Source organism: Miscanthus floridulus, chromosome 17 (assembly GCF_019320115.1).
Source record: "Miscanthus floridulus cultivar M001 chromosome 17, ASM1932011v1, whole genome shotgun sequence".
Taxonomy (NCBI): domain Eukaryota; kingdom Viridiplantae; phylum Streptophyta; class Magnoliopsida; order Poales; family Poaceae; genus Miscanthus; species Miscanthus floridulus.
Genome location: NC_089596.1, coordinates 26999414 through 27023376, shown reverse-complemented (window position 1 = coordinate 27023376; position 23963 = coordinate 26999414). Strand labels below are relative to the sequence as shown.

The 23963-nt window shown below is 45.1% G+C and overlaps 1 protein-coding gene across 1 annotated transcript; it reads left to right on the top strand.

The window, feature by feature from the left end:
• Nucleotides 1–17061: 17061 nt before the first annotated feature.
• LOC136516405 (tubulin gamma-2 chain) lies at nt 17062–23228 on the top strand. The gene is made up of 12 exons (XM_066509794.1): nt 17062–17422; nt 18050–18250; nt 18407–18518; nt 18735–19135; nt 19354–19407; nt 19489–19593; nt 21120–21194; nt 21290–21334; nt 21453–21581; nt 21949–22053; nt 22124–22185; nt 22594–23228. The coding sequence occupies exons 1-11, from the start codon at nt 17294–17296 to the stop codon at nt 22175–22177; spliced, it is 1410 nt and encodes a 469-aa protein (XP_066365891.1). The 5' UTR covers nt 17062–17293; the 3' UTR covers nt 22178–22185; nt 22594–23228.
• The last annotated feature ends 735 nt before the right edge of the window (nt 23229–23963 follow it).

The following is a 23963-nucleotide window of genomic DNA, read 5'->3' as shown; positions in this document are numbered from 1 at the left end:
CCAAGTTAATCGAATGGCTCGGATCGCCGCCGAGAGACAGAAACAAAAAATTGCGATGCTCGTGCAGGTTACACCAGCCCTGTCGCAAACATCAGACCTGAACCCAACACGGACATGTTCGATAAGAACTTCTGGTCACTCATGCCACCAAGGTAACATCACCGACCCTCACCTTCATTTCCATTATATCATACATTCATTCCATATATTCAAGCATTGCATTTCAATTACCGTATCTCAACGCTTCGTGTCGCGTCACGAAGCAGTAGTCGCCTCATTCGATATGAGCGGCAACTGATTGAGGTTCAAAGGCCAGCCTGCGAAGGGCTCGAGGTAGCCTCATGTCAAACAGAGCCAGGGGAGAAAAACCGAGATGAGCCCCAGCAACCTTGCCCGACCCCACTCAGAAGTGGACAGGGACATCTCGACCTTTCTCATTCAATTCTAACCTCGAGCCCAACCCATAGAATCTTCGTTGAGGAGAGGCCAATGGGCCACCCGAGCCTATCAAATGGCTTGGGCATCTACTAGGAGGCAGGTTAAGAAGTAGTGGAATGCCACATGCGGGCTCTGCCGACCCCATCAGCGGACGACGGACTCGGATTTCACATGAACATGCCCATTAGCGAGCTCATTGAGCGCGACACTCGAGCCATCGAGGCAAGTGTCATTAGCTTAGCCCCTTCAGTTGTGGAAACTGAGGACAGGGTGACGCGTGAAATATGGTCGACCCCTATCAGACCCCAAGGGGCTCGGGGGCTTGAGCTGCCCGATCCTAGATCGAGAGATCAAGGTTTAAAGGCTGGCCCGCGAAGGGCTCGAGGGAGCCTCGCATCAAACAAGAGCCAGGGGAGACAACACAGATGAGCCTCAGCGGCCTTCGCCCAAACTGCATAGAGGCGGATAGGGTCATCTCAACCTTCTACTTCAATCCAGCCTCTAGCCGAGCCCATAGAATCCCCATTGAGGGGGAATCTATTGGAAGGTGGGTTAAGGAACAAACAGAACGCCACCCGAGGGCTTTGTCGACCCTATCACGAGCAACGGGACCGGATTCTATTCAAACATCCTCGTTAGCGAGCTCATCAAGTGCGTCACTCGAGACATCGAGGCAAGTGATGTCGCCTCAACCCCTCCAGTTGTGAAAACTACAGACGGGGCGACAGTCACAAAAACAAGCCGACCCTTGACTGAATCCCCACCATGTGTAGGGGCTTAGGGAAGGCTAGACTTGCAATGAGACCGAACGCACAGTCATAGAACGATAGCTAAAATCCTAAGGAAGGGGTACGTGTGAATACAAGAGTAGTCTCGCTATCCTCTCTTCGGTCTCTAGTGACATTCGACCCCAGCAACTGCAAGGGGTCGGATCTCACTCAGGGGCTGATAAAGGTATAAATACCTCCCTTTTTTTTAAACAGTCGCTACGTCGGACCTCTTCCTTACGTTAAGGTTAGCGGCAAGGTTTGTGGGAATAGATAACCGAGCGTGCCTAGTAAGACTACAAAAAACCCATGCCCCGATGGCTATGGTAACTTTGCTCACCAGCATAATCAAAATTTCCCTCTTATACACCTCGGCCCTATGATCTTAACAAATAGAAGGGTCAGATTGCATGAGCACCTTTTTTCGAATGCAAAAAGGGAAGAAAGCAAGTTCAATCAAACAAAACAAAAATGTGAACTTGTTTAACGAAACGAAGTTGTGAATCTAGTCTCAAAAAACAAAAGTGTCGACACTTGTCCACAAATTACAGATAAATGTCCATCAGACTCATTCGACTAAACTACCACCTCTTGGGGAGAACCATATCTTCAATTTTGCTCGCTAGGGTTTCTACAAAAGGAGTCACCATCGCTTCTATGTCATCTAGCTCGGAGGGTTCATAACCAAGCATGACACCGAGGCTCATCGCCTTGAAATTGATGTTGTCATCCTAATGCGAGCGGGCGACGGTGAAGGCTTGGGTGATCCCTGAGCAAAGAGCTTCCTTCTCTAGCTGGCGTACCCGTGCCATGATATCTGCAGCATAGGCCACGAGCGAGCTGGTCCCCTCTACATGCACCACCTACAGGTTGTTGCAGACTACGCCAAGGGCAACCTTTAGGATGTCGAGCTCGTCGCTCTCCACCTAAAGAAGACTCATCGCCTTGGCGAGATCCATGGCTAGTCCGGCAGCAGCACCCTCGGCCTCCAGCTTCTGGGCTTTTATGGTCTCTAGTTTGGTCTAGAGGGCGCTGATCCTCTATTGCGCCTTGTCACGCTCTTAGATGGCCTAGTCGCGCTCCCTGCATGTCGCATCACGCTCTGAATAGAGCCTCTCCACAGACTAGCATAGCTTGTCTCACTCCTTGCGTAGCCAAGCGACCATCTTAGCATCCAATTTTGCCCTCTACTCTAGGGCCACGGACCTCTCCTCGGCCACCAGCCTAAGATCCCACTCCTTCTCGGCCTTGGCTAGGAGGTCGATGATCTGCTAGTGGGTCTCGGCATCCCGCTAGAGCAGCTCATCCCGCTCCTTCCACACTCTGGTGGCCTCCTCCTGATCCCACTATGCCCTCTCCATTAGTTCATCAAAGGACTTCTCGGTGTCCTCCGCATCCCGGTGGGCATCGGCCGCCCATTGTCGAAAATTGTCCGCCTCCACGGCAAGGGGAGTCAACTCAGCCACCCTTTGGCAGAGCTAGGTGGTCACGTCCCTATGCAGTCGTGCCTCATCGACAAGGTGGTCCCAATCCTCCTTGTGTCCATGAAGGAACTAGGATTTCTCCCGGCTACAAGCAATAAGAGACTAAAAAAAGACGGCGGTCAAAAAATAAAAATAGATAAAAAAAGAGATCGAGAGGTAAGACCAAGTGGATACCCGACCAGTGGGAACAATTACATCTCGAAGGGTGCCACATGCTTGGTTCAAAGCTTCTAGCATGGCCATGAACCCCTCGCTGAGCTTCTCCCATTCCATGCCCTTAGCGGCATCGTCGAGGGTGAATAGTTCTGACTACGGGTCCCATGGACTCACCCACTGGACCAGGGGCTCATCCCACACGGGTGGGTGGCGGCCCTTCGATGGTAGGACTAGGGACAACTCCTTGCCAGTCTCCTTGGCAACCGCCGTGGTGTTTGAGGGTCCCTAGGCCATGACCCCCTCGGTTCTGCCCACGACGGGCGTCGTCTCTAGGGCCATTGGTGGCATGGGACGCGCCGCTGCATCGGGTGCCGCCACCATAGCTTCTAGATACGATCCATCCATCATAGCCACCATCACCTCCACCTCCATCAATGGGACCTCATTTGGTTGTGCCATGATAGGCGTGGTCGATGCAACAGGTGCGGCCGATAGCTCCGCCTGCCCCGACGTCGGTAGTGGCATCGCTTCTGTTGCTGGTTGAGCGGCGACCTCCGAGGGCACCCCTTAGCCTCGCCGACCGCTTGACCCACCAAGGGCATGAGCTCCACCGCAAGCAGTGCCAAACCAGCCAATGAGGCTATGACGCCGGCTCCGCTCTCGCTTGAAACGGGAGCGATGTTAGGCGGCGGCCCTAGCCTTGCCTGAAGGGCGATGGTTTTCTTGGGCACCAGCACTATAGAAGTGCCCCATCTGACCCATCTCCCGGCGCTACAGAAGAAATGAAAGGCATGAGTCACTATGAAAAATAGAGAAAAACAGAGATAACGGATGAGTCGGCAACTTACGCTGGCGCTGTTGGATGGTGGAGACATTTAGGGGACGAACCCCTAGTTCCCTGCTCCACCTCGTCAGGGCAGGACCATTTTGAGTCCATCCCCTACTCTCAGGCAGAGAGGCTCACCTCTCTCGTATCTAGGGGCACGGCGGCAGAGCCACTCCCCTATCTTGGCGCCTTGGGCATGGCGGCAAATCCACTCACCCCCACTGGCTCTTGGGGTACGGTGACGAGTCCACCCATCCTCGTTGTTTCCTATGGCACGGCAGTGGGGCCACTCCCCTCCACTAGCACCTCGGGCGTAGTGGCAGATCCGCCTACCCCTGATGGTTCTAAGGATGGGCCAATGGTCTGGCCCGCCTCCTCCGGCCTCACGGCCGTACCTTCCCTCACGTGGAATGGGAAGGGTCCCTAGATTGACGAGTGGGTACTTCTAGGTGCTGGAGGGTGACATCGAATCTACACCACTACTCCATTTGATGATGGGGGTGGTTGGATGTGAGCTTGATGGTGGCTGCAATGCGGGTACGGGAGGCTCAGGCGCTTGGCCATGGACGTTATAGATGCAAAGGTGAGGAGGCAAAGTACAGAATCCTAGGGGCGAAGCCCTTGGTTTTATAGGGGTGACGGATGAGAGAAGGGCAACCATCCACCTAGATCTTTGTGCCTGCCATGATACACCACCATGTCACATCACGAGATATGTGCTCGTGATCCCTATTCTTTCCCACCAAAGTTGCACCGGACGTTTCACCTTCTCGGGTAGGCCAGGACTCTTTTCCCACAAAGGAGATACGAGTCAAAAAGCATTTCTCCGGCCCACCTGGGCCTAGGAATTTGAGGGCTAGCCCAATAGTTTTGATGGCCATCCCAATGAGGGATGGGCCCACGAGCAGCCAAAACTCATTCACACGAGCCTCAAGGGAGTCTCGATCTACGATCGAATCTCAACCGGGCTGACCCTGGATGAATCCCACAAATGGGATACCAAGGTTCCCTTTAAACTATCTAGTTATCTAAACACCAAATCTCATAGCCATACCTGCGAAGGATCCAAATTACCCCCCGGGCTTGAAGGCTACACTTGACGGGTGCGCTCGCGTGCACCCTCTGGCGAATCAAAATACCCCTCAGGCGATTCTATATGAATCACCCGGGGGCTCGGGGGCTACACCCATCGGGTGCGCTCATGTGCACCCTCTAGCAAAGTCAAATCACCCCCCTGGGTGACTCTATCCGAATCACGTAGGGGCTCAGGGGCTACTATCGGGGACCAAATACTAGGGTAGCCAAAGAGGAGGAGCTAATAACTATCAAACGTTGATGCTTCTGAATAGACAAGAGCACAACTACACTTTTTACCCATACGACCAAAGGTTGGCTGCGCCTCGCTCGGCCCCTAAGGGTTAGCTCCACCTCGCCTGACCCCTAGGGATTGGCTCTGCCTCACCCGCCCCCCGAGGGCTGGACTTTGCCTCATCTAACATCTGGGGCCAAACTCCGCCTCGCCCAATGTCTAAGGGCTAGCTTCGCCTCGCCCGATGTCCTAGGGCTGGCTCCACCTCGCCCGATGTCTGCACCCTGCTCCTTCATAATGATGAGCATAGGGTATGATAGGACACTTAGGTCAACCGTAGTACCGAGGACCATGTCCTGCATGCCTGTGGGAAAGTACCATCAGGTTATGACGGGATGGGCGCTTTAAGCCCTTCTAGGCATGACAGAGCCCGAACAGTGTTGTAGGTGCCAACTTTTGTCTTATAGTGTTGTGGGCGCCGCCATCAGCCCTCGGACGTGGATCATGACATAAGCATGCGACAACCACTACAATCTAGGAGGGAACTCACATCATCTATAGTAACAGACGTATGGTCACTTCCTCGTCTGCTCCCTGTAGGGTCACGGCTCAGCACCCTGGCACGCCGCACCGTCTGCCGAAGTAGGATGGGACATGACCACTTGTAGAACGAAGCCAGAGCATGGCCCTATCAGGATCAACGAACATGCTATCCCTAGCACCATCTGCCATGTCAGTAGGGCAGGCTCAAGGGAAAAGGAAGACCCGACACCTTCGAAGGACCTTCTCTACCTCTGGTTTTTCCTCTTTCTCCCATCTATAATCCCTGCTCCCCCTTGGTCTATAAAAGGAAGGGCAAGGCACCCCACTAAGGGGATGGATCAATCCTACACATCACACACCACATAACTCATAGCTGAGCAGCAACCGAGCTCTTGGCATCCTTTCAACCTTTCCACCAGAGACTTGGGACCTGTCCCTCTCTCGACCATTTGTACCCTATACTATAAACCCTTTTCAGTGCTAATAACACGAGCAGCAGCAGACTAGACATAGGGACATTCTACCCGAACCGGTATAAACCTTGTGTCCTTTAGCACACCATCCGGGCCTAACGCGCAATAAATATAAATTTACTAGTTGGTGTTTACTCGAAACACCGACAACATTTCTCACATATCCATTAAGATTAGAAGCTGCTCCATCCTTAGGATTGATAGTGTGCCTGATCAAATTATTCAGAATGTAATAATAGCTCTTTAGGCCACTGACCTTCCCATCTGCACTTCTCCTATCAATCCACATATATGCAACATCGCGGATCTCAGTTCTAGCCTCATCATGAATGTAAGTGAAGCCCTGCTCCACCTCTCCAAAACCAAGGATCTAGCTAAAAGTCACAAAATCAATTCTATAATGCCATCCCTCAGTCATCAGGATGCCTCATAACTACATCCTTAGAATACTTTCTAATGTAGCTCCTGTCCAACTCCTCAAGATGAGGTGGAGTATCTAGGCAAGCACCTGGAGGAATGGTGCGGCTAGCCCTCTCTAGGTTCTCCTCATCCTAGATCGTCTGATCTCTCCTCCCCCTATCTCTAGCAACATCTCTGCCTGCTGCACTGCTGCTGCCTCCTATGGTCCTACCATGACCACGATGAGGCATCTACTTATCCTGAGGCTCGGTCATCTTCCTCTTCCTCCTCTAGTCATCATCGCCTCCAGAGACCATCTATGTAAACAAATATAGGTCCAAATGAGAAACTGTACATAAGGGGTATAGAAGAACACTTGTAAAACACCCTAGATAGATGAGATGATTCAAATCTCGGGTTAGGAAAGCACCCTAAACCAATTTGGTCAGAGGGTACGGCACTGCCGCACCCTAGGAGCGGCACTACCGCACCTAGTGCTTCACCTCTCCCACGATTCATTTCTTCTCAACTATTCAGACTATTTCTCAACCATTCTCCTAAACCACTAAACAATCTCAGAATGAGTAGACCTAAATAAATACACGGAGTTGTCTACAATATAGGTAAAGTAGCTACATGTTTAAGATAGAAATACATCTGGTGCACAAATCCAACCAAAACAGAGAGTTATCAATGGAACAACATCTATATTTACATATTCATTCTATTGAGTATGGCACTACCGCACCCAACATGCGGCACTACCGTGGGTACAGATGAGGCTTAACCAATAAATCTTTGTTTTGATTTAATTCATTCATCAAACTAGTTTCTACCCTAATCATGCAGTCACTAGAAATCATCATTCAACAAAGATAGAGCTCCATGGCATAGATCGAGACTAGGTTAGGGTTTCACCTTGATTTACACGGATTGAGGAGGAAAGGAAGAGAATAGCTCCATCCATGAACTTCGGCTGCTGCTGGTGATGATGAGGAAGAGCACCAGTAGGCCACGGTAGTGCCGGAGGCGACAGTGTGGCGCTGGACAGAGCGGCGACGACGACGGCTACGTGCGTGCGTGCGGGAAAGAAGAGGCAGCGGTAGCTGTGGTGAATAAGGGAGAAGGGAAGTTACCCTAGGGGCTAGGTGAAGTAGGGAGGAAAGATGGGCCCCACAGTAAGTGCTATTTTTGGGCTGAATTCCAGTTGGAATTTAAAGTGCGGCACTGCCGCAGGGCAGGCGCGGCATAGCCGCACTCCCCAGTACAGCAAATTTAGCTACTAACTAAATACCTCTATATATAGGATATGGACACATATCTCAAGCACACTATGATTAGCAACAAATAATCAATACAAACAATGATCATAATACACTTGTTTCTTATGATAAACATTTTAAGCATAATATTTAAACTTTTGCAATTCATTTCTCCTATCCACGCTAGTTCATCAATCAAGGTGTGCTATAGTTCAAACCATGTTATGACAATCAAGTATATTTAGCTCACTACACAAAGCACAAAACCTTGACTTATCAAGAGGCTTAGTGAAGATATCGGCTAGTTGCTTTTCGGTGCTCACATGGTGAATTTCGATATCTCCTTTGGCTTCGTGGTCTCTCAAGAAATGATGTCGGATGTCTATGTGCTTAGTTCTTGAGTGGCTTACGGGATTGTTGGCTAACTTTATAGCACTTTCGTTGTCACACAAGGGTAGGATTTTAGTGAAGTGACATCCAAAATCTTGAAGGGTTTGCCTCATCCAAAGTAGTTGAGCACAACATGCACCGGCTGCAACATACTCAGCCTCAACGGTAGAAAGGGCTACACAATTTTGCTTTTTAGAACTTCAAGACACTTGGGACCGTCTAAGGAATTAAAATGTCCCTAAAGTGCTTTTTCGATGTACTTTGCAACCGACGTAATCAGAATCCGAATACTCAAGTAGATCAAACCTAGAGCCCTTAGGATACCACAAGCCAAGGTTAGAAGTGTGTACTAAATATCTCAAGATTCTCTTAACAGCAACTAAGTGACACTCTTTCGGGTTAGCTTAAAATCTAGCACACATGCACACACTAAGCACAATATCGGGCCTAGATGCGCATAAATAAAGTAGAGAGCCGATCATAGAGCGATATACCTTAGTATCCATGGCTTTCCCTTCATCATTGAGATCTAGATGTCCATTGGTTGGCATGGGAGTTTTGATAGGCTTGACATTCACCATGTCAAACTTCTTGAGCATATCATGGGTGTACTTTGTTTGGCTAATAAAAGTTCCATCTTTCACTTGCTTGATTTAAAATCCAAGGAAGAACTTCAATTCACCCATCATGGACATCTCAAATCTCTTGGTCATGATCCTACTAAATTCCTCACAAAAAGAATGATTAGTACTACCAAATATTATGTCATCGACATATATTTGGCACACAAATATATCTTTGCCAACTTTATGAGTGAAAAGGGTAGGATCAGCTTTGCCTATTTCAAAGCCTTGTTTAAGCAAGAATTCCTTAAGGCATTCATACCATGCTCTTGGTGCTTACTTAAGCCCATAGAGCATCTTTTGGAGTTTGTAGACATGGTTGGGAAACTTGTGATCTTCAAAGCCCGATGGTTGCTCAACATAGACAAGTTCTTGAATAGGGCCGTTGAGAAATGCACTCTTCACATCCATTTAATATAGCTTGAAGTCATGATGAGCGGCATAGGCTAGAAGCATTCGAATTGCTTCAAGTCTTGCCACCGGTGCATATGTTTCTTCAAAGTCCAAGCCCTCTACTTAAGTAAAACCTTGAGCAACCAACCATGCCTTGTTCCTTGTCACCACTCCATTCTTATGTTGCTTGTTGCAGAAGACCCACTTGGTGCCAATGACATTGGTATTAGGTCATTCCACCAAAGTCCACACTTGGTTTCTTTCAAAGTTATTAAGCTCTTCTTGCATGGCCATCACCTAATCCGAGTCTCCAAGTGCTTGTTCTACCTTAAGAGGCTCCAAAGAGGAAACAAACGAGTGATATTGACAAAAGTTTGCTAAATGTGAATGAGTTGTTACCCCCTTTCAAAGACTCCCAAGAATATAATCAATGGGATGATTCCGTTGTATTGTTTGCCTTAGCCTTGGATGCTCAATGGCCTCTTGTTCATCTTCTAAATCATCATCGTCATCTTGCTCAAATATGGGTTATAGGTTTTGTCCACGAGTTGGAGTTAAATCAACTGCTGCTGACTGTGTAGGTGCGGCACTACCGCATGTAGGAGTTGCAGCAGGTGTTTGCTACAATGTAGCATCAGGTACGTTAGTGGAAATAGGTGCAACAGCAACTTGAGGAACCACCACTTCAGTCACTTCATCTTCTTGTGGTCTAATATCATCAATAGCCAATTACTTGATTGCTTCACATGGTGGGTCCTCCTTTCCTACAACACTTGAATCAACTTGCTCCACTTGAGAGCCATTAGATTCATCAAATGTCACGTCTACCGCAATCTCAACTCTCCTAGAGGTTTTGTTCAAGACACGGTAGGCATGTTTATTTGATCCATAACCAAGAAGAAAACCTTCATCAACTTTAGGTGCAAACTTAGTGGTTTTGGGTTTCTTGTTAAGTATGAAACACTTGCACCCAAACACTCTAAAGTAAGACACCTTAGGCTTATTACCGGTTAGAAGCTCATATGAAGTTTTCTTCAACTTCTTGTGTAGGTAGAGGTGGTTGATGGCATGGCAAGCGGTGTTGATGGTGTCACACCAAAAGATGTCCGGCATCATATACTCATCTAGCATTGTCATTGCCATGTCAATGAGTGTACGGTTCTTTGTCTCTACTACACCATTTTGTTGAGGGGTGTATGGAGTTGAAAACTCATGCTTGATGCCCTCTTCATCAAGAAACTCCTCAACTAGAGTATTCTTGAATTCGGTCCCATTGTCACTTCTCACTTTCTTGATAGGAAGACCAAACTCCTTTTTAGCTCTTCTAACAAATATCTTCACCTTCTCTTGAACTTAGCACTTGTCATGCAAGAAAAATACACAAGTGAAACTGGAATAGTCATCAATAATAACAAAACCATGTTTGTTACCCCCGATACTTAGGTAGGCGACCGGTCCAAAGAGATCCATATGTATTAGCTCCAATGGTTGCTTGGTGGTCATGATGCTCTTTGGTGGGTGAGGTACGCCAACTTGCTTTCCGGCTTGACAAGCGCTACAAATCCTATCTTTCTCAAAGTGAACATTTGTTAGTCCAAGGATGTGTTTATCTTTTAGAAGTTTGGCCAAGTTCCTCATCCCAACATGGGCTAGTCGCCAATGCCAAAGCCAACCCATGCTAGATTTTGCCACTAAACAAGTCTCAAGCTTAGCTTTACTTTTGTTGAAATCAACTAAGTAAAGCTTGTTCTTTAATTGACCCATAAAGACAATAGAGGAATCCTCCCTTCTAAAGACTTCCACACTCTTATCCGAAAAGAGACAATTGTAGCCTATCTCACACAATTGAGAAACGGATAACAAATTGTAACTCAACGAATCAACATGTAATACATTTGTAATTGAATGCTCAAGGGTTATAGCAACTTTACCGAGACCAATCACATCACCCTTTGAATTATCTTCAAAGACAATATTTTCATTTGAGTGCATCATCGGGGAATATGATGAGAACATACTCCTTTCTCCGGTCATATGATTTGTACATCCACTATCAAGCACCCAACTTGATCCACCGAAGGAGTATGACTACAAAACAAGTTTAGTTGCTAGATTTAGGTCCCCAATTTGACTTGGGGCCTTGCATGTTAGTCACAAAAATCTTAGGAACCCAAAGTATTCCTATATATGTTGGTTTTCTTTCCAACATATTTTGCAACCACTTTCCCACTGCTATTGTTCCTCAAAACAAAGCATGATGTCAAGCTTTGTCGAGGTGCATAAGTCTTCGATTGATAGGCATACTTATTCTTGGTGGCCCTTCACTGCGGTACTGCCGCTATGTGGCACTGCCGCTCTGGGACGCTACACTAACACGGTCTGTGCAGGCTGATCTATACCAATTTTGTCCTTCCTCTCAAATTGCACACACTCATAGCCATTCACTATCCTTCTTCCATTTGTCTTGGCTCCTTTTGTGTGGCCGAGCCCATGCTTGATTGAGGGATGCCTTACTTACTTAAATTGTGTCCCTTTTGATTCTTCTTCTTATCATTGAATTGGGTCACACTCGTCCACCCTTTTCCAATGATTTCATTGAGCCTAGCAATCTCCTTTCTCATAGCCTTCATGTTTGTAAAGTTAGTAGAATAGGCATTCAAATCAAGATTAAAATATTTTCCACAACCTTGACTAGTGGAGGAAGTTGAGGTTTCCTTTGCCTTAGAGAGATGTGAGTTGCTATCCCAAAGAATGCCATATTGCATCTTAAATTCTTTGTGCTTTTCATTCAAGTCACAATACTTTTTCTTGAGAGCTTTATTTGCTTTCTTTGTGATAGCATGGTACTCTTGCTCTTTGGCCAAGGCCTTGCGCAAGGATTCCACCTTACTTCTCTCTAATGCAAGAGCTTCTTTGCTAGCAATGTAGAGATCCTCTTGTTGGATAAGAGTCTCTTCTCTAGATTCTAGCTCAGCTTGGACACTCTCTAGATCCTCCATTAGCTTAGTGATGAATAATTTGGTCTTTTTATCCAAATTTTTAGTTATCATGTTTATTTCTTCATCACTAGATTCATCATCACTAGAGCTATCACTAATATCACTACTAGAGATATCACTAGGAGATGGAGATTTAGCCTTTGATTTAGATTTTACCTTCTCACGCTTTGTCATGTGACAAATATGAGAGGAGTAGTAGTCATCATCGGACATGTTATTGAAGAGCCTTGGTGTAGGGGATGACTTGTGAATGGCAACTGTTGCAATCTTCTCATCCTCTTCACTTGTGCTCTCTTTAGTTGAGTCCCATTCATGCCCAATGTGAGCCTCTCTCATGTTCTTCTTGCTCTTCCTCCGGTCAGCCTTGTCCTCTTTCTTGTATTTGTTGTTCAAGTTTATTCCTTTCATTTGATTCTTCTCTTTGCATGTCAAAGGTCAAGATCCTCCCAAGTACATCATTTGGTGTGAAGTACTCGAACTTCTTCTTGTCTCTAATTAGAGTGACTACGGTCTTATTTCTATGTGAATAAGCTTCCAACATAATCTTGATGACTTTGTGGTCATCTAGCTCATCACAACCATAGCCTCTAATCTTGCCCACCATTGTCATCAATCTATCAAACATCTATTGTGGCCCCTCTCCATCTAAGATTACAAACCGGTTAAGCTTTGACATCAACAAATCAATTCTTGTCTTTCTAACTTTGTCAACCCCTTCATGTGCTAGGTGCAAAGTGTCCCATATTTGCCTGGCAACATCAACTCCAATCACTCTATTGTACTCATCACCATCCAAGACACTAAGCAACACACTTGTGGCTTGACCATTGAGGTGAATGATTCTCATCTCTTCTAGTGTTGGGTTCTTGGGATCAACTGGAGACTCAAATCCATTGCAAATAATCTCCCAAATGCCAGGGTGAAGACCTATAAGATAGGCTCTCATCAAGTGCTTCCACTTGGCAAAGTTAGTCCCATTGAAATAAGGTAACTTGCCCACGGACACATTGATGAAAGACCTCCGATCATGGTTAGTCATAGGAATAGAAGAGTAGTTAAAGGATACCGCGGCATATTTGTTGTTGTCAGCCTTGCCCTTTCCTTTCTTTTCCTTCTTGTTTCCCTTCGACACTTGGTATGACCCATCATCATCTCTATCTTCGGAACTACTTGATATGCTTGATGATGCACTTGTTGCATTCTCTTCTTCTTTCTTCTTTTTCCTAGCTTCTCTTCTTTTTCTTCTTGCTTCTCTCTTGAGCCTTCTTCTTTCCTTTGCTTCTTCTTCTCTCATCGCTGCTCCTTCTTCTTCTTCTTCTTCTTCTTCTCTCTTACTTCTCTTTTTAGATTTTTTGCCTCATTCCTTCTTCTTTCATTATCATTAAGAGCTCTTTTGACATCGGTAGCCTCAAGATGTGGTAGTGTGGTGTTGCTTATTGTCGACGCGCTCAGCTCGCTGCTGTTCGTGTCGACATCCACCGGTTTCACGCCACTAACTCCTCCTCCGGGCTCCATACCTCACACGGTGAAGCATATATGAGGTAACCTGCTCTGATACCACTTGTAGGATCTATGGTTGACCTACAGGGGGGTGAATAGGCCTATCAAAATAAACACTCAAACTTTTATCAATTTCACCCTGTGGCACTGCCGCGCTGACGGGGTGACACTGTCGGACTGCGACACTGCCAGGCCAGAACAGCGGTACTACCACACCTGTAGACAACTTTGAGTCACAGTTCAAAATCAGTGAATGGAAACTTAGATTGAAGAAATTTCTCAACTTACTATAGGTATGATAGTCACAGATCGAGAGCTAGAAGTAGTAGAAACACCACACACAAGTAGATCGACTAGAAACCATAGAAATCATGTCAACAACAATATGACATGCAAGTAATGTAAATCAAGCACAAGAGACTTAACTCTTGAAATGAGGAGTGAGTTTACTAGCTTTAAGAGATAGTTACAAACCTCCTAGGACTACCACACAAGTTGACAAGCTCCACAGACGACACTCTAGTCGGCTAGGAGCTAAGCTCCAAGAGTAACAAACACAACCGCCGGCCAAAACATAAACCAAGTGCTCTTTTGAGTTGAGGAATCAATGAAGCTACTCTCTAATCGAGTTTTGAACCATTTTCTCTAAAGGATTGATGGGAAAATCAATGGATTTGCTTGAGGGTTCAAGGTCATTAATGGAGGGAGAGAGAAAGAGAGAGCTCCTTTTCTGTTTTGGATGAGCTGGAATGAGCAGAAGGAAGAAGATAGCCGTTGGGGAGAAAGATGATGGGTATAAATACCCCCTCAGCCCCAATGGTCACTTAAATCGCAGCAGTGTTGTGGCTTAAGTGCGGCAGTGCCGCACTGCGTAGTGCCTCTCTTCAAGTGCGACAGTGCCGCACCAGTCAAGACAGTAAGGGTAAGAGTAAAGTTTAGGCTGTCTTGGCTGTGAATCTGAGGATGCATGTGTATGTTTGAGCACTTGGTAGCACATGTTAGCTTAAGCATTGTGTCCCCCTTTATAGTACGTCTTTTCCTATACTCAAATTCAAAATATAAAAGAATTTAAACCTCCTTTGAGTTTGAAGCCATCAAGATTTGTAATTGGGGGCTCCTTCATTTCGTGTAGCATCCTCAAATATAAATTCTCTGCTTGTCATCTCGATAAATCTCATTAGTTCTCTAATTGCGTGGTCATTATCATCAAAACCCGCAATTAGGACTTGATTGAACTTTCATGCGACCTGAACACGGTGGCACGGTGCGGCACGGCGGCGCCACCGTGCCTGGTTGTGTCGTGCCATGCTGTGCCGTGCCAAATCGTGCTAGTGCTGTGCCCGTGCCGTGCGGCCCAGTTGGCCATGTATAGTTGAAGGGGCACGGACGACGCAACCGGGGGTGGGGAATTCGCGTCCCTGAGGAGAGCATTATCGTTTTAGAATATAAAGCTGCCCAATTTTATCAAGCATCCATTTCTTCTTCGGTTCTTCGTCGATACTCCACGGGCACGACATTTTTGTGCCTTTTGCATTTGCAAATACTTGTTTGCTGCAGGCCTTCAGCCACGGTAAAACTTCGCAAAGGGATCCGTCAATGACGTATGGGCCCCACATCAAGGTCACACAAACAGAAGCAATGAACCAAACAATCCAGGCATAATCCAGTAACAAGAACGTGATGTGGTAAATATAGAATGCGATTCGAAATGTCTAGATCCAATCGATCAATACCTTAACTGCACACTGGCGTTACATCTTTAACGATATTCCCTCCGTTTAGAAAAGATGCAAAATCTATCTAAAATATTTTAAGTTTGATTAATTTCTATAAAATATATTAATATTTATTAAACCACTTCTCCTAAAATCAAGTGTCTTAAAGAGTCTTTTGTTCAGGCGACAACATCTAAGCCATGTTCGCGTGAACTTATCAGCCTGACTTATCGGCTATGATAAAGTGTTTTTCTTTCACAACAAAACAGCCACAGCCGGCTTATCATCCGCAAAAACCATCAGGCGAACAACTTGTACACAATTGATCTTGCTTCAAGATTTGTACATCTTTTTGTAAATTCAGATAATAATTTTGTAATTGTCTTACTATAAAAAGGATTGTTGATTGTCTTTGTGTCAATTTAGATCATAATTTTGTAATTGTCTTACTACAGAAAAAATTATTTATTTTTTATTTTCTTTGTGTAAATTTAGATCCGTTAGATCTTCATCTGATGGTTCACAGTCGTTGCCCTGAACAGATGCTATTTTTTAGGCACATGAAAATAGCACATCCCATATTAAACTAAATATATACCATTAGATTCACCATATAAAATAAATATTTGTAGTATATATCTATTTGAAGATATAAATACTGATACTATTTTTATAAAAAAAACAGTAGATTTTTATAAAAATTCCAACAAGAGCTCGGAGCATCTTTGACTCAGAGGCATTCATTGTTTTTTTAATAAGAGAGGCATTCATTGTTATTGATGTTTTACAACAATGGCAAGATCTCTGTTGAAGAACCACGAAGATGGCTAGAGTCCAAATGAGCATAGTTTTGGATGGATCCTTCAACTAACCGAGCGAGGGCTTGGTCCACATGACATGAGTCATGAGTGCTTAGTTTATATACCATATTTATAATTTTTTCTGGATTGTCTAAAGAATTTTGTGCTGAGACAAACGATGGAACATTGCTGAAGTTTTGACAAAATGCAAAATACCCTTGAATCATATGAAAAGGGGCAGTGGAAGCTCGTAACTTAGGCCTGTTCGCTTGAACTTATTAGCCGGCTTATCAGCTAGAATCTACAATATTTTTCTCTCACAACAGATCAGCTTCAGCCGGCTTATCAGCCGACTTTAATATCAGCCGAACAGACCCGACTTCTGATGGCTCCTTTCAAGGAGTCGTGTAAGACAGTATTAAAAAAGGGTTTCTCACAAGTATGAAGGAACTGAAGCTGTTTTTTATTTCTTATAGAAGAGCCAGAGCCAAAAGAAATGTTTTCACCCGGTATCTCCTCACAAATCAAATGCAAATTATTATAAAAACTACCAGTAGAACTGTACTTGTCAAACATTTTCTCAAACGGTTTTATATAGCTTTAAAAAGCCCGAAAAATCGGAGCTCTACCAAGGCTTCGTGAAATTTTTTGGGAAATGGTACTGTAGCACGTTCGTTGTTATTTGACAATTAGTGTCCAATCATAGTCTAATTAGGCTTAAAAGATTCGTCTCCTGAATTTCGTCTAAACTGTGTAATTAGTTTTATTTTTTATTTATATTTAATGCTTCATGCATACGTCCAAAGATTCGATGCGAGATGAATCTTGAAAAATTTTGTAAAATGAAGTGCAACTGAACAGCACCCGAGCAAAATCTGAATTCGATTTTACTGCTCCCATAAAACCCCTGGAAATTCGAAAATTGCGCCCATTTCGTTTCGTTCCTCCAAAATCTCCGCCGGGTCCGCCCCATCTTCCGCTTCCCCTCCGCCTCGTCACTCGTCAGTCGTCACCTCCCGCTCCCACCGCCACCAATCGCACTCGTAGTTGGCGCGCGCTCGCGTCCAAACCAAGCAAACCCCAAAACCCTAGCCTCCGCCGGCGCCGCCACCGGCCGGGCTCTCTCCCTCCGGCCCCGGCCCCGGCCGACCCTAGCCTCCCAGCATTCTTAACCCTACCCCCTCTCCCGCCGCCGCCGCCGGAGCAGGGAAAAAAAATGCCGCGCGAGATCATCACGATCCAGGTGGGGCAATGCGGGAACCAGATCGGGATGGAGTTCTGGAAGCAGCTCTGCCTCGAGCATGGCATCGGCAAGGACGGCCTCCTCGAGGACTTCGCCACTCAGGTGCGTCCCGCCGACGCCCCCATTCCCCTCTCTCTCCCCGGTCCCCGTCTACGTGAGCGTGGGCTGTCCGAGTGCTCCTCTCCTCACGCGCTGGCCCCGGTGAGTCAATTGATGGCGGTTTATGGGTTGCTCCAGATCAGCGCCGCGGGTGCTCTGATCTGTGCTGTTTGTGGATATGGTGGCGAGCCCAGGGCCTCACAAGTCATTCTCACAAGTAGAAATCTCACAAGTCATTCTCAAGTCCTTGTGAGAATTTTGGAGATTTCTATTGGTATTGGTGGATGGGCTCGGAATTTAGCTTTCCGTCAAGTATCAACACGTTTTTTAGTCAATAGTGACTAGTGTTTAAGTGATTTTTGTTACCGGTGTTTAATGTTAGATTTAGCTGGAATTAACGAGAAATGCATACAAGAAATTGAATGAACATTTGAACTTACAACACTCATGTATCATGTGCCTCATTATGCTGGAAATTGCTTCTCCAACCTAATTGTGCAGCCCTTAAAAGCATCCACTGTAACACTTATGTTTCCGTCTGTACTGGATGGATGCAGTATTTGCCATTTCTGTTATCTGGGAAGGCTAAATTAAACAAGAGCCAGCTCTAATTGCTTAAGTTACCTGCAGGGGGGTGACAGGAAGGACGTCTTCTTTTACCAGGCTGATGATCAGCACTTCATACCCAGATCTCTGCTTATTGACCTGGAGCCGAGAGTGATCAATGGAATTCAGAACAGCGAGTACAGGAACCTGTACAACCATGAGAACATATTTGTTGCTGAGCATGGTGGTGGTGCCGGGAACAACTGGGCCAGTGGATATCATCAGGTAGAGTTGCGCTTTGTATCTCTGTTCGCACCTAAGGTTTCCACTGGATGAACCAATCTTGCAGGCTTTGTGGACTTGATTGTTTTGTCACTAGGCTAATTGTTCCTTTTCTCGTTTTACAAATAAATGCTCAAATGCCTTTTCATATTCTCGTAGGGTGAACAAGTTGTTGATGATATCATGGACATGGTTGACAGAGAAGCAGATGGAAGTGATAGCCTTGAGGGTTTTGTCCTTTGTCACTCTATTGCTGGTGGAACTGGTTCAGGTTGGCTATCTGGCTCTCATATTTTGATTTCCTTTCTTTTCATTTTTCTATTCTACTCTCACTTCTCTGTTGATGACTTTATATTGTACTTGGAGTATTTCGTGGTGTCTACCATCTGACTCACTGTACATTGGATATTGCATTGTTATTATGAAACATTAAAACAATTATTCTCCTACCATTTGTTTAATTGTCCTGTTGCCCATGTTCATTCAGGTATGGGTTCTTACCTGTTGGAGACACTGAATGATCGATACAGTAAAAAGCTTGTGCAGACATATAGTGTTTTCCCAAATCAGATGGAAACAAGTGATGTTGTCGTCCAACCTTACAACTCACTTTTAACTCTGAAGCGGCTGACACTGAATGCTGACTGTGTGGTTGTTCTTGACAATACGGCTCTTAATAGGATTGCCGTTGAGCGTCTTCATCTATCAAACCCTACTTTTGCACAAACAAACTCTTTGGTCTCTACGGTTATGTCTGCAAGCACAACTACTTTAAGGTATCCTGGATATATGAACAACGATCTGGTTGGCCTTCTTGCCTCCCTGATCCCCACTCCAAGGTGTCATTTTTTGATGACAGGTTATACTCCATTGACTGTTGAACGCCAGGTAATTTGATATCCTCTGCCTCAGTTGTTACATTGGTTCATGTAGCATGCTTTATGTCACATTTTGTAGCCTTTGTGGAATCTGTAGTTACCTGTGCTTGTCCATTGAGTGCAATTTTGGGGCGCTTCATCAAAAGAATTAGGGAAAGTAGTTAAATTGGTGTTTGTTTTGGGCGAATTGCTGAACCATTCCGTTATATTGGATGTGCTATGTGGCAGGTTAATATGATACGCAAAACGACGGTATTGGATGTTATGAGAAGACTTCTGCAGGTATTACCTATTACTGTAGGAAGGGTGGTTAACTATTAAGTGTTCATGAAGTTTGAATCCTTTATTTATGAAATATTGCAGACAAAGAATATAATGGTGTCATCATATGCTCGGACAAAAGAAGCTAGCCAAGCTAAATACATCTCCATACTGAACATCATTCAAGGGGAGGTGGACCCTACACAGGTACAGTTTTGTCAAATGAATTTTCTTCTCAAGTGTGGAACTTTGGATATATCTTGGTCAAATCTAATGACGGCATCATGAGATAAAATTTGCCAAATGCTGAAGTGTAGTGACCAATGTTTTCAGATCGTATTATCAAGGCTAGTCGTATGACCACCGATAAGTCGATAAGGGATGATTAGTCGTCGATAAGGGACGATTAGTCGGTCCTAATCGGTCTAATCGGCTAGTCGGACATTTAGTCGTCCTTGTGCCTAGATGGCCTGATCGACCATGTATATACTATATATATTATGATGTAAATATATGTAAACATGGCAGAGGAGGCAGAGTGGTGGCTCATCTTGATGCTGCGGACGCCGGCGAGAGGCGCGGACGGAGCTGCAGACTAGAAGGTCGGAGGAGGAGGAGGTGGCGAGCTGGTTCAGGCCGTGGAGTGCCCTCTGCTCTACCGCCCACTGTGCCTCGCGCTCGCCCTTGCCGCAGTCCTTGTTCGTGAACGCCGTCCGCGCGAGACAGGGGAGGAGACAAGCGAGGTGGCGCTCGGGGTCGTGCTCCAGGAGCTTGCTCTCGTAGATCGTCCGCACCCTAGCGCTTGACCGACGGAGCTGCGCCGCTGCGGACGGAGCTGCGCCGGCGGACGGAGCTGCGCCGCTGCGGACAGAGCTGCAGGCCGCGGACGAGCTGCGCCGGCGGACGGAGCTGCGCCGCTGCGGACGGAGCTGCAGGCCGCGGACGGAGCAGCGCCGGCGAGGGAGCTGCAGGCCGCGGACGGAGCTGCGCCGCTGCGGACGGAGTTGCGAGAGAGAGAGCAGAGCCAGAGCGAGAGAGAAATGTGCCGTGTGCGGCGGCTGCAGCCAGCTCCTTCACTCGTTAGTCGTCAGTCAGACACTCACTCTTATCTTACCCTAATGGGCCAGCTATTAGGTGGGCCGAATTCTTTAGCTGAATATACTGGCCCAACTAGTCATGTGTGTCTGATCGGACGACTAATCGTGATTAGTCGCAACTTATCGGATGATAAGGTTTCTAATCGGTCCAAACTAATCGAGGACCCTTATCGAGCACCTTTTTACGATAAGGACGACTAATCACGATTAATCGTGATTAGTCGTCCGATCTGTAATCATTGGTAGTGACTTAGGAGTTACATGCATGGAATGGTCATCTGAAATTCTAAACCAAGAATTCATGATAAAACATAGTAGTTTCATACCGTTCATGCTCTTCCCATTTTACTAGAAGTTGCTAGAAACATATGAAAGTTTAAGATGTGTTGTTTCATCGTTACATCAAACAAAGCACATTTGTATCCACCTTTGTCCTCCTTCTATATCCCCACATTGGCTCAAAATGGCATGAACTTTCACTACAAATCTGTAAACGAATTTTCGTACATACTAGCGTGGTGGCATGTTATTTGTTAGTTAATAACTTTTAGTTGGAGTGAAATATGGTTTTTTTTTTCCGTTTGTGTACCATGAAATTATTTGTTGTTCTGTCTTATTGTCTTGTCATGGATTTAGGTTCATGAGAGCCTGCAAAGGATACGCGAAAGGAAGCTTGTTAACTTTATAGACTGGGCACCTGCAAGCATTCAGGTTACTTTTTTTTAACCATTCAGGTTATCGCATAACTAAGACATTTTTGTTTCGTTGTCTGGCATTAAAATTTGTAAGCATTTCAACTGCAACAGGTTGCTTTGTCAAGAAAATCCCCATATGTTCAAACAACCCACAGGGTACAATGATCTCTTCCTCCTACCTTCCCTCCCTCCCTCACCTTCTGGTGGGATTTCAGTCTTTTATTTCTTTTTGAAGAAAATGGATAATGATGTACGAAGTAACGCTGTGCTACAGGTTAGTGGTCTGATGTTAGCAAATCATACGAGCATCCGTCACTTATTCAGCAAATGCCTGGGGCAATATGAGAAGCTAAGGAAAAAGCAGGCTTTTCTTGACAACTACAGGAAGTTCCCAATGTTTGCGGTAAGAACATATTTCAACAAGTTTTTAATCTCTAGCTCATTGCTTTGAATTGTTTAGCTTACATGCATATTTTGAGCTGCTTACTTAGCTGTCTGTTTGGAAAGTACTCTATTCCCTGTTTAGTTGGCGTTGTCAAGTTCAGGAACCTTTCCGATGCCGATTCAACTAAAACTCTATTCTTGCAGTCGCAAAGAAATTTAGATACTGTGTCATTATTACTTACAAAGACTATGATTGCCAATATGGTTCCTTATATAACGACAGGCATATGTAAATTTTCTTGAGAACAGTACTTTCAACTGTGTACAACCTTGTGGATGACTTCATTCTTTTGTGCGACATGCTGATCTCTGGCCTCTTCTTGCAGGACAATGATCTCTCTGAATTTGATGAATCTCGAGAGATAATAGAGAGCCTAGTTGATGAATACAAGGCCTGTGAGTCGCCAGACTACATTAAATGGGGAATGGAGGTAAGTTTAATGCAATCAAAATCTGGTTCTGTGCATTATATAAAATGCTGAGCAATCTGTTCCAAAGCAGGACCCTGGAGAGGCAAACGTTGCAGCAGCACTTGACTCTAAGTTGGTAGTGTAAATATAAAGGTACAATCTCACGGTCAGGCACTTTTTATGCGGAACAATTTGATGCCCTATCATATTGAATTGACCATCCACTTGAAACCTTGAACCCTTGCTTTCTTTTGCCAACCATGCGGATTACAAATTATTATGAATGATTCACAATCGCTGCTATGTTGTTGTATTCACAATCTCTGCTAGATTTTGAAAATGACTGCTAAATCCCTGGGCATATTTTTTATACATTGCTGGCAAATAACAGCTTCACACTGAAAGGCTCTACTTTTCTTTAAGGGAGCTATAATGTTCTCTCGGTACTGAGAAATTCTTAGACAATTTTCTCTTTCAGAAGCAGATAATTATGGTGCTGTTATTCGCACATACTTTACCATGTTTATTAATTTGATAATCTTGGAAACTGTACTGTTCCAGCAATTCACACAACTGAGGAAGGCTATCTACATGCAGATCCTGTTGGTCATCCAAAGATGCTACTGTCACTATCTAGTAGTCTTCAGTTTGACACCGCCTGCTTATCTAGATCATATTGGAGTGCTGCCAAAGTGGGTTATGAAGTTCGACCTCGAAGTTTGTCTCTCTTTTAGTCTGTGCTATGTATATTTTGAAACCCACTTCCTCTGGCCTGTGTTCATTTTCCCTTTAACGTCTTGTGACTGCGCTCTTTGGGGGTGATGACGATTGTCTTCCATGCCCTTGAGGCTTTGATGCTGATAGTTTCAATTGTGCCGAGCGTTCCTTGCTGAATGCTGATGACTTAGAAAGTTTTAGTCAATCTAGTTTGTGGGCCTGGTCTCCGTCCCGTCCTGTGATGCTATGCATTCGTCTCTGGCAATGTTTTAGCTTGGTGGGTGTGTAAACATTGAAGTGTTTACCGTGAAGAGAGCATCTGCTGTCTTAAAGAGGGACATGGTCACATAGAAGTACGAAGGTGGAATGGCTCCATCTTGTGGATCTGTAAAAGCTATAGTATTGATTCCCATCGTCTACTTTTGAGTACTGAAGTTTCTGAAATTGCCTAACTGTATCTGCTTACTAAATTATGTAGTTAATAAAATTTGAAAATGGGTGATCTGGCTGATTTTATGACTGCACATCTGTGCAATTTTGTCACTATCACTACCACGTGTTTTCAGCTTCATCTGAAAATAATACCTGTTGGATATATGTAGGATAAGTAATCTGTTGGAGCAACTATAATCTCTTATATTGCATATTTTTGCTACTAGGATAAAATAAGTGGTGTGTTGGAGATGCTCAGTGTAAACTGCCCAAACAGGGAGAGAGATAGGGGTAGAAGGGATGAGCATCCTGTGCAGTTGAGTACTGCAACGTGGATCTGATTTACTGACCCTTAGTTGTTTATATTATGGATGGAAGTAAACAGAATTGAAAACTCTCATTTACCGCGACTTATTTCTGGGTTCTTCGTCTCGTACCGTATCACTCACTCAATAGAATCAACATAATTAAGGAATATGGTTACAATTTAGCTTCGTTGATGTTCTCCGCCAGTGGTTCCTCTTCATAGTCTGGATTGTTCAATCTTTCACTTCCTTCTTTGGCATCTATTATATGCTAAATTAGCTGTCTATTAACTACAAAGGATTCCTTATATTTTAGCACGGAGGGAGTTGTGTACAAATAATCACACATATAATTTAATTAGCACTAATTGAAGAAAAAGCTTGTCCAACATCGGTTGAGGTGGTTTGACTATGTTCAAAGAAGACCTCTAGAGGCACCAGTGTATTGTGGAGTCCTAAGCCAAGCTAATAATATGA

What these genes read in the sequence shown, in the direction of transcription:
- LOC136516405 (XM_066509794.1), top strand. Translation starts at nt 17,294, where the DNA reads ATGCCGCGCGAGATCATCACGATCCAGGTGGGGCAATGCGGGAACCAG. An exon ending in ATGTTCAAACAACCCACAGG is followed by an intron (nt 21,335 to 21,452) that starts GTACAATGATCT and finishes GCTGTGCTACAG; the next exon opens with GTTAGTGGTCTGATGTTAGC. An exon ending in ACATTAAATGGGGAATGGAG is followed by an intron (nt 22,054 to 22,123) that starts GTAAGTTTAATG and finishes GTTCCAAAGCAG; the next exon opens with GACCCTGGAGAGGCAAACGT.